General features: G+C 42.9%; 1 protein-coding gene across 2 annotated transcripts; it reads left to right on the forward strand.

The window, feature by feature from the left end:
• The first annotated feature begins 12 nt into the window (after positions 1 to 12).
• On the forward strand, positions 13 to 10,460 carry LOC105905353 (lysine-specific histone demethylase 1B). 2 transcript variants are annotated; one of them, XM_012833353.2, is made up of 21 exons: positions 13 to 202; positions 345 to 505; positions 650 to 771; positions 873 to 962; positions 1,304 to 1,415; positions 1,854 to 1,967; positions 2,199 to 2,237; positions 2,622 to 2,814; positions 3,266 to 3,450; positions 3,653 to 3,823; positions 4,114 to 4,191; positions 4,588 to 4,722; positions 5,024 to 5,195; positions 5,516 to 5,643; positions 5,942 to 6,073; positions 6,999 to 7,073; positions 7,538 to 7,654; positions 8,143 to 8,268; positions 8,760 to 8,882; positions 9,016 to 9,168; positions 9,836 to 10,460. In XM_012833353.2, exons 1-21 carry the CDS (start codon positions 187 to 189, stop codon positions 9,917 to 9,919), a joined length of 2,526 nt encoding a protein of 841 aa, XP_012688807.2. In that variant the 5' UTR covers positions 13 to 186; the 3' UTR covers positions 9,920 to 10,460. The 2 variants fall into 2 exon arrangements, with proteins under 2 accessions (XP_012688807.2, XP_031441921.1); XM_031586061.2 differs by lacking the exons at positions 8,760 to 8,882; positions 9,016 to 9,168; positions 9,836 to 10,460 and having other exon boundaries at positions 7,538 to 7,674; positions 8,143 to 8,269.
• Positions 10,461 to 10,590: the final 130 nt, after the last annotated feature.

Below are 10,590 nucleotides of genomic sequence, written 5' to 3' on the forward strand. Positions count from 1 at the left end.
TCCGATTTGTCACCGGAAACGAATATTAGATGACAGCTAGACAATACAATTGTTTTGTGTATTGTTAGTGACAGACTTAAAGGTCTTGATTAGACCATTTTTACGGCATATGCAATCACGTTAACTTAATTTCGGGTGTCGTTGTTTGTTCGGGGCAGTTGTTTTCGAGGAAAGGATCATTCAGCCATGCTGTCTGACGCAGGTTTGATTCAGACCGCTCTCTTCACATAACATCTGCTGGAGACACCATGCAGAACCTCAAAGTAGAACGTTATTTATAAATAATCTATTGCTTTGGACCAACGCTTCCCATATAGCCATGTTTGCGTCTTTTTGTGCATTAGATTATGGTGGCAACGCGTCCGCTGGTCGACAACGGGGGAAAAAGCGAGGAGCAGCGGCAGAACCCACGTCAGGAGACAGCCAGCCCATGCGGTCCACTGGCAGACAGAGCAACGTCAGGGTGAGGCGATCCAGCAACAATAGCAACAATCCTACTGGACAGGTAACACAAAATTTGTTTCTCTTTTTGTAAATATCAAATGCTTGTCTGCTTTGTTGTGAAATGTTCTTCGGATGTGATGTTGTTTGGCCTATGTGTGCGCGAATACAAGGGTATCTTTGTGAATGTCTGTTTACTACATTCAAGGCCAAGAGGAAGGCCACAGACACAGACGAAGAGGACGATCAGTCAGAGAAAAAGTACAGGAAATGTGAGAAGGCAGGATGCCCAGCTACCTATCCAGTGTGCTTTGCCAGTGCCTCTGAAAGGTGTCTTTTTTCAGTATCGAACACCTTCACTCTGATATGGACACTTCAGCCTGGTGTCTTGTAGCTTGATTCCTTAACTCCTTTATTGCCTGTTTTTCCAGGTGTGCCAAAAATGGTTACACATCAAGATGGTACCACCTCTCCTGTGGCGAGCATTTCTGCAATGAGTGTTTTGACCACTACTATAGAAGGTGAGAAACACAGGATAGGACAATAATATGTAAGTGGCTAAGGTTCCTCATCCAGCCACTCTTATATTGACTATCTGAATGCAGAAACATGATACTTGTCAGGCAACAGTGAAAAACAAATCATAATTGTTTCTGTAAACGCAACCGAGCAGCAGTGGAAAAAACCTGGGTGATGGTATTGGTTAGAAATACTTGTTTCCTCTCACAGGAATTCAGTTGCGACAGATCAGTCCATCTTCCTGTTATCTTAAATAGGAAACAGCAACATGCCCAACTTCCAGCATAGTACATCACACTTCTCCATCTTCATCCATCACACTTTGTGTCCTCTGCCTTTCTAGTCACAAAGATGGCTATGAGAAGTACGCATCCTGGAAGAGGGTGTGGACTGGGAATGGTAAAAGTGAACCAAGTCTCAAGGCTTTCATGGCTGACCAGCAACTTCCCTACTGGGTAAGGGCTCAGAGACACACATGTCTGACTCTCTACCAGGGGCATGTACTAACACCCATGTGATCTTACTTTTATTCAGTCACTTTTTTTCAGTCACTCTGTTCCTGGGGTAACCAGTAGAATTAAACTCATAATTCACAACTCACCAGTCACCGATTGTCACCAATGTTTTACTGGTTGTGGTGTTGCCCAGATGAAGCATCGACTGATCCACACACTAATCTGAGTTCGTTTTCTGATGTTTGGGGTCCATGAGAACAGACTTTCTAACATGTCTCTAGTATGTGATGCGTGCGGTTTGCACGGAAAGATCTGTAGCAGAAATGACTGGGCTCATTTTGGCACATTAAAGAGCGAGGATCTCTTTCTGTGTTCCCTGTGCTCGTCTTAAAGAGCGAGGATCTCATTCTGTGTTCCCTGTGCTCGTCTGCCCCGCAGGTTCAGTGCACAAAGCCAGACTGTGGCAAGTGGAGGCAGCTCACTAAGGAAATCCAGCTCACCCCATCTCTGGTCTCCACCTACCGCTGCGGACTCAAAGTCAATAACGTCAAGGTAGGAAGATGGCAGCCATTACAGCGTGACTTCATAGAATAGAAAAGCCTTTATTGTCGTTGTATTTGCATACAACGATATTTGGAATGTGGAAATGGAAGCGGTTAATAATCCCGCTCATTCTGTCTCAGTGATTTGCATGACGTATAGTGTCTAATATAAGTTCTCGGCTGGAGACCTTATGATTCTGACTGGTTTGCTAAGAGGCGATGTGTGTTTTTTGCAACGCAGACTGAAGGACCAGACCAGTGCTCTCTTCCAGAGGACATGGTGAGTGCATGTGAGACTAAGCTGCCAGATCTCTAAGTGCTACTCTATTTAGAGGGTGGTATAGAATTTCATATAGTCGGTAGGTTTGAAGTTTTTACTATAAATACAACACGTAAAGAAATGTGTATTGGCCTTCTCGTTCAATGCCACTGGGTGTGAGGATAAGGAATAAGAATTAAGAATAAGGTTATTATTATGGATTAAGGATATAGGATTAACCTCATTCCTACTGACTAGACTGTTCTGGTAGCTGAATGAAGACTTACTAACAATTTTTAAATGGCCTCTTACAGAATAAAATTGTTCTTATCATTAATAATTGTTATCTTATTATTGATAACATTATTATTAATGTTCGTTGCTTTGTTGTCTCTGTGTGTCCAGCGAGTGGCTGGAGTGAGTGACAGCTGGTGGAACTCCATGTTGATCGTGCCCCCGCTGCTGAAGGACAGCCCCGCCAACCCTTTCCTCATTGCCTACTACCCTGACTGTGTGGGCATGAGTCCCTCTGCGTCGCCTAGCAACTTTGCCCACGGTGACCTGAGGACAGAACGCAGACGGGTGATCCAGCCACAGAGTAAGAGCCAGAACACTTCAGGAGATTAGGAAACTTTCATCAGGGGCTTGTGTTAAACAAACAACACCCTTGCTTTTGCACTTCACCAAAAACAAATGACATGGCTATTTTATGGCTGTCATGGAACTGCAGGGGGTTATTTCTCCCTATCTACATATATAATGTCCCTATAATACATAATAATATATAAAAACACATTTTTTAACTGTCACTATCTTAGTGAAGAACTATTAGAATTATGAATAAGAAGTGAGGCTCATATTTTACTAGCTTGTGTAGGACTCCTACACAGAAGTCATTTGTGTGGTAAATCTGGTCTGTGTCAGATGTGAATGGTAATGCGAAGACAATTTTGAACTGAAATGTAGATGATTTATTATAGAGTATGTCTCATTTACGTGAATAAAAGACCTTTGGCAGAGCCTGCTTAACCGATTGTATATGTTGTCAGTTCCAGGTCTGTGTCCGTACTTCCAGCCGTTCTACCAGCCTAACGAATGTGGCAAGGCTCTGTGTGTGCGGCCAGACATGATGGAGCTGGACGAGCTCTACGAGTTTCCAGAATTTTCTCGTGACCCAACCATGTACCTTGCCCTGCGAAACCTCATCCTGGCTGCGTGGCATCGAGAGTGTAAGGTAAAACCTCCGTCTGTGGCAGGATGTCTGTTGATATCAGTCATTGCCCACATGTGTGGTGGTTCCCAACTGCCCAGTCCCTCTGCTGAATGACATTAACTAAAGACTTTCAACCTATTTGAGTGTTGTGTTTGTGTATTATAAGACTGCTGGTGTTATGACTGACCCGCTGTGCCCTGTTGTCTATGGCGGTGCGTGACAGGAAGCGCTTACGCCACAGAAGTGTATCCCCCATGTGACCATCCGTGGACTGGTGCGGGTGCGCTGCGTGCAGGAGCTGGACAGAGTCCTCCACTTCATGACCCGGAAGGGATTGATTAACACGGGAGTCTTACTGGTGAAGCAGCCCACTCTGCCAGAACAGTACCACCAAGTGAGTGGTGCCAACACTATGGGTCATCCCAGGGGCATCTCTGAAAACAGGGGGGTCTTGCTGATAACGCAGGGTTAACTAGCTCTATTGTAGGGACCTGTATGTGTCAAAGTGTAGTGACTACTTCTATCACTGGCTCACTTACGTATTTATAATATATATATATTTTTTTATGTAAACAACCAAAAGTGAATAGAAAAGGGGGCACCGGTGAATCTGTACTCACAGTATCTGTGGCGCATGTCTAAAATCAGTTCTATTTTAAATCCATGTGTGTTTGTCTGCCACAGAAGAAGAAAGTGCTGGTTATTGGTGCTGGAGCATCAGGATTGGCGGCAGCGCGGCAACTCAAAAACTTTGGCATGCAGGTGATGGCTCCTGGCTTAGTTAACTCTACACTTTTCTCGTCCATTGTTGTCACAATACTCTCAAAACTCAAAGCTAAAATAGTCTGTTAACCAGCATACTCTTACCTTTTACTGAGCAGTCTGGCAACCTCTGGACGACTACTTCCTTTTGGTCCAGTTTAGGGATATTCAAAATTCAATAGTTTTGACACATTGACACATTTAGCCAGTAACAAGGAATCCTATTAAAGCAGCTGTTGTTGCTACACTCCGGATATCCCCCAGAATTATAGGTGGTCATCATTTGGGAGAGCATGGATGGACACACACACACTGAGGGCATTGAATTGCATTTTCTTTTTAGTAAGTGCTTGGTGAGTCCAAAAGGCTTCAAGGTCCTGTGTGCACTGTGAGCAGGTGGTGGTTCTGGAGGCTCAAGACCGGATTGGAGGCCGCGTCTGGGATGACCAGTCACTAGGTGTCACTGTTGGACGAGGAGCACAGATAGTCAATGGCTGTGTCAACAACCCTATTGCCCTCATGTGTGAGCAGGTGAGTTATGGTGAATATACAGTATATATCGATAGATAGATGTGTATATATATATATATATATATATATATATATATATATATATATATATATTTGAGTGTAAGTGTGTGTTTGTTATATATATGTACACATCATCTTTTAAAAAAAAAAAAAAAAAAAAAAAAAAAAAAAACAGGCAGTTCAATCAAGAGGCCCATAACATGTAGTGGAGCTGTTTATCAAGTTATTAAACAAACATGTTTGCTTGGTTTTGTAATCCTCTTCTTTCTGTGTGTTTGTGTATATGTACGTGCATTTATAGCTGGGTGTTAAGATGCACAAGCTTGGGGACCGATGTGACCTGCTGCAGGAGGGAGGTGGCACCACAGACCCAGCCATAGACAAGCGCATGGACTTCCACTTCAACGCCATCCTGGACGTGGTCTCTGAGTGGAGGAAGGACAAGTCTCAGCATCAGGACGCCCCTCTCGGAGGTATGGGCACAGAGCTCTGGACTCAGGACGCATTTCATTACAGGAGCCCAGTTACAATTATGGAATATTAGTACAAATTGAAACCGGTATTCTTGTGACATCATTGTCTTGCTGTCATTCCTCTGTTATACTGTTCCCTGTTCTGTATTGCAGTGCATTTTGTATAGTACATTAGATGTCAAACATACACTGAAATATGGCATAGAGTACTGTTTTCAATGCACTGTTCAAACAGTTCCGCTAGCTAACAGTATGATTCCGCACCATGTCATATTTCACACCTGTATTTTCTGTGTATCTTGTTTGTTTGGCGCAAACAGAGAAGATCCAGGAGGTGTATAAGACCTTCCTTCAAGAGTCAGGAATCCACTTCAGTGAGCTGGAGGAGAAGGTGTTGCAGTTCCACCTCAGTAACCTTGAGTACGCCTGTGGCAGCACGCTAGATCAGGTGTGCACTTCCTCTCTCCGTCTCAAGTCACCCAGTGTGGTCTATCAGTGTGGTCTATCAGTGTGGTCTGTCAGTGTGGTCTGTAAGTGTTGGTGCCCCAAATAGCCCCTCAGTGAAATTCAGATCAGATTATTTTATGCTGTCTTGTAAACAACAACAAAAAAACAATAATAATAATAATACATCACATTTAAAATATGGGTGATGTACTTCCATGGATTCACTCAAAGCCTTCAAACCTTTTCAGTGAGCTGTGATGTTCGATCTGTAAGTGACGTCTGCGTGGCCTTTTCTGCAGGTGTCTGCTCGGTCATGGGATCATAATGAGTTCTTTGCCCAGTTCTCTGGAGACCACACCCTGCTGAGGGAAGGCTACTCCTCTGTGCTCCACAAACTGGCAGTGGGACTGGACATTCACCTGAAGTCCCCGGTCTGTCCAACTGTTCATTTTGTTCCTTTACACTGCCCATCTCTTTCACCTGATCTTACCGGTCTTTCTGTCTGCCTGTTTATTCTTTTGTTCCTTTACCCTGCCCATCTCTTTCTCTTTCTCTTTCTCTTTGACCTGAACTTACTGGTCTGTCTGCCAGTCTGCCTTTTATATTGTTTCTTTACTCTGCCCATCTCTTTCTCTTTCTCTTTGACCTGAACTTACTGGTCTGTCTGGCTGTTTATTTTGTTCCCTAACTCTGCCCAAGTCTTTCTCTTTCATCTTAACTCACCAGTCTGTCTGCCTGTTTATTTTGTTCCCTAACTCTGCCCAAGTCTTTCTCTTTTTCTTTCACCTTAACTCGTCGGTCTGTCTGCCTGTTTATCTTTTTCTCTTACTCTGCCCATCTCTTCGCCTCTCACCCGAGTTCTTCCTCCAAACCCCTTTCCCTTCATGCTCACATATGTACTCACAGTAGTAAAGTGCCAGTATTATAGTTTTAGTGGTGGGGGGAATAGATGTGGATGTTATATAATCTTATTTAAGCTAGCAGGTGCTTGCCACCTGATATCAGATGCTTGCCAGTTGCTGTACACATGAAAATGTTTTATCTTCTTAGATAAAAGTTGCCGTTTCATCATGTTGAATCCTGTTGCAGTGGGCCTGTATTGTTAATATAGTAACTCCAAACTGTTAGTTTTTAATTTTACATAAGAGGATGAACCCTGCTGTTCAACTTAGAAGAAATACAGTTTAGGTATAAGGTGATAAATGTCAAATGATTTAAAATCTTAAGAGGTCTTGCACAGGGGTGTACTCACTTTTGTCGTATACTGTATATCTGGTTTGGTTCTCTGACCATTTAGTTTGAGTGTTACAAAGTGGCTGATGGTGCCTTTCTCCTCATAAACCTGCTCTCCCTCAGGTTCAGTCCATTGACTACTTTGGAGATGTAGTCAAGGTCACGACTACCAGTGGCTCTCAGTGGACTGCTCAGAAGGTAAGAGAAATGAAATACAAAAGTAAGTGATCGTGTCTGTTGGAGTTCCCCCAGTTTCCGTTATGAAAATGGTTTTGTAGAACAGTTGCCGTGTTGGTACTCTTGTGGTTAACCTTAAGGTACAAAAAATAGGTTGTGGCTATTTTCATTGGAGGGCTATTTTAGTACCTGTTGATCTCTTTGATAAATGTTTCTCTGTTAGCACTGTGGACTACAACATGAAAATGAAACATATGGTCAAATGGCTTATTTCCAGGGAACAAAACTAGACATTTGTGTTGGCGTGAACTCATCTGTACCCAGGAAAAACAGTCTAATGGTTGTACTCGTTCATAGTTTTGACACCTTCTGCTCCAATATTGTAGTCTTGCCATTTTTCTGTGCCCAAAAATGTTCAGTTATCAGCATCAACATGAGTGAATAACCAGAATGTGATGATGACCGGTGTCTGTTAATGTCTCCAGGTGTTGGTGACCGTCCCACTGGCTCTCCTCCAGAAGGGCATCATCCAGTTCTGCCCGCCCCTTCCAGAGAGGAAGCTGAAGGCCATTCATAGCCTGGGGGCTGGGGTCATAGAGAAGGTCCATTAACAAGTGTTGAAGTAAATATAGCGGGAATGAATAGCTGGAAATAACAGAAGAGAAAGTGGAAGTAACACTGGAAAGGCCAAACTCATAACCCATAAGGTTTTTTACACAGAATGTGATCTGATATTAGTTTGATATTAGTTTGTTATTTTATTTTTCATTTTTATATATCCATAAAAAAAATCCCCTCTTAATTGCATTATAAATGATGGCTTTAAAATAGCCTGACCTACCACAGTGGGGACTTCCAGTTGGCATAGACATTCTACAGAAGTTTCTACAGACATGAATGGCAAGCCACAAAATTACAATTAACTTGGCCTGTGTTGCTTCGTCACATCTCTAACCGCTTTACGAAAGGGGAGATATTGAGGAAGAAGTAGCTATTAGAGGAAAAGACAGCAAATTAAAAGAAAAGACTGTAGCCTGTAGAGTAGTAGAGTTTTTGGTTTTTGACTCCTTCACTCTCTTCTCTTTCACAGATTGCCCTGCAGTTTCCCTATAGATTCTGGGACCGTAAAGTCCAAGGGGCCGACTACTTCGGCCATGTTCCACCAGTCCCGGAGAACAGGGGGATATTTAGCGTGTTCTACGACATGGACCCAAAGGTGGGAAAATAGCATTTAGCAGTGAGGCATGCATGACGACCTTGTCTTTAGACAAAAAATAATCAAACTCAGATGTTTTGTCCTTCCAACAACTGATGAAAGCAACATCTCAGTTCACCCAACTGAATCACTAAGCAGACTTTTTCTAAATGGTAAATGGACTGCATCTATATAGCGCGTTTCTATTCATAGAGCACTCAAAGCATAGTTAAGATTGCCTTGATTACTTGATTACTCGGGCACCATAGACGTCCATTACAGCGGGCACCGTAGACGTCCATAACAGTGAGGGGGAGGGGAAGTGAGGAGAGCAAACAACACACATCATCTAACTGTTATATAGGCCTACCTGTATGCACCTTCACTGCAAAGTATATTTGTTAAAAAACAGATTTGATGTAGTCATAAGCCTCATATTCGGTGACACCTCAGCAGGCAGAAAAGTAAATGGAGATTTGTTACAAGACTGCACTGGATGTGTTGGTGTGTAGGGTAAACAAAGCGTGCTGATGTCAGTCCTCACTGGAGAGGCGCTGGCCACTGTCAAAGACATGGAGGACAAAGAGGTGGCCGACATGTGCCTGAGGGTCCTGAGAGAACTGTTCCAGGATCAGGTAAAGACCCCGGCGTGTGTGTTTATTAAGGAGTATTTATTCTGAGCTTTATTTCCTCTACTATACTATATGTGATTATAATAATACTAATTTTCCATTATTTGTATGCTTTGTACGCGGTTGTTGTCCCCAGGAGGTTCCAGATTACCAGAAGTTCTTTGTGACCCACTGGAGTCGAGACGCCTGGGCGCAGATGTCCTACAGCTTCGTGAAGACTGGGGGCAGCGGCGAGGCCTACGACATCATCGCGGAGGACGTCCAGGGGAAAGTTTTCTTCGCTGGCGAGGTGAGGCTTCTCAGAGGCTTTACCTTCGGTGTTTTTTACCTCCACAAGAGAAATGCGAGGTCAGGCAACTGAACAGGGCTCCACAGCATGTCATAAGAGGGAAAAATGCAAGCCAATGGAAATTAGCTGTTTATTCTTCACATTTTCCCCCCATGTCCCGGTCATTAGGTTAACCTGACACTATAAATTGCTGTCACCAGAGCAGCCTGAATCAGGTCCTCCATGCGTCTTGGCAGAACTTCCTGTTAAATCAGAAATGTTGGGCAAAAATAGCAGTTCAACTTCTCTCACAGTATCTATATCAGGCAACTGTAGTCGGTTGTCTAGACCTCATGACGTTTTGTTCAGTGCTTTCACAATAGTGATAGATACTTTTAAACCAGCTTTTTGGAGCAGGCATAGACAGACAGAAAGACACACACACACACACACACACACACACACACCCCCCAGTCTAACACCATTACTTAAACCAGATCAAATGTATCTGTAGAAAATTGACACATTCATGTGGTCTGCATCCATGATTAATTGACTAGACTAGGACGCTACAGTTTTGTTTCCTTCTTTACAAAGCGTCTTAATTATTTATATTTATTTATATGCTTACAGATTATTTAGAAATTGTAAATTACTTCCCTGTTCTGTTCTGTTCTGTGCTCTTCAGGCCACCAACAGGCACTTTCCCCAGACCGTGACTGGAGCCTATCTCAGTGGGGTTCGAGAGGCCAGTAAAATCACCGTGCTCTGACGGGCTCTCAGGGAGAACAGTAGCGATGCGTCAACCTCCATCTGAATGTTCTACCGAACATTCTGGTGCTTTCCATGGAGAACGCTAGTGATGAGAGAAGACTGATGGTTCTGACCCACAATAACATTGGTTGTGTACGGGGTGCTTGAGTGGCGACGTTTTCAGGTAGCCACTCTTTTATGTTCTCGTTTTGATGATGTCTGGTTACTCGGCTCTGGAAGGTGAAGTAGCACTTATTGTGTCATATTCAGTGCAATTATACAAACATGGCTCTATAGGACTGAGTCGGTACAGTGGGATATTCTGTTTTCAGTGATGGAGAGAGAACATGCTTTTGTTTAGATATGTAGGTAATGCAAGGCAAAAAACAAATCCACAAATTAAGGGCTTGTCCAACTTTCTAATTTAACATATATCATGACTGATGTACATATAAAGATTGACTTTATGAGTTTGTACCTATTTATGATGCTTTGTAATACACTGTATAACAAGAATAATGCACATTATCAAAATATATCATGTCTTTGTTTCCAACTTGCCTTTGTGTGTATTTGTCATTTTTAAATGTCAATCACTATTACACAGCAGACATCTACCATATATACTTTTAACTGACAAGCTGTGTTATTCTGCTCAGAAAAATACATTTTACATAATACATCAAAATA

The sequence above is a fragment of the Clupea harengus genome, chromosome 19 (assembly GCF_900700415.2).
Source record: "Clupea harengus chromosome 19, Ch_v2.0.2, whole genome shotgun sequence".
NCBI lineage: Eukaryota > Metazoa > Chordata > Actinopteri > Clupeiformes > Clupeidae > Clupea > Clupea harengus.

Bases quoted from the DNA above. Each gene is read 5' to 3' on its own strand.
- LOC105905353 (XM_012833353.2), top strand. The intron at 8,883-9,015 runs GTAAAGACCCCG...TGTTGTCCCCAG, and splicing joins GAGAACTGTTCCAGGATCAG to GAGGTTCCAGATTACCAGAA. The intron at 9,169-9,835 runs GTGAGGCTTCTC...TGTGCTCTTCAG, and splicing joins AAGTTTTCTTCGCTGGCGAG to GCCACCAACAGGCACTTTCC.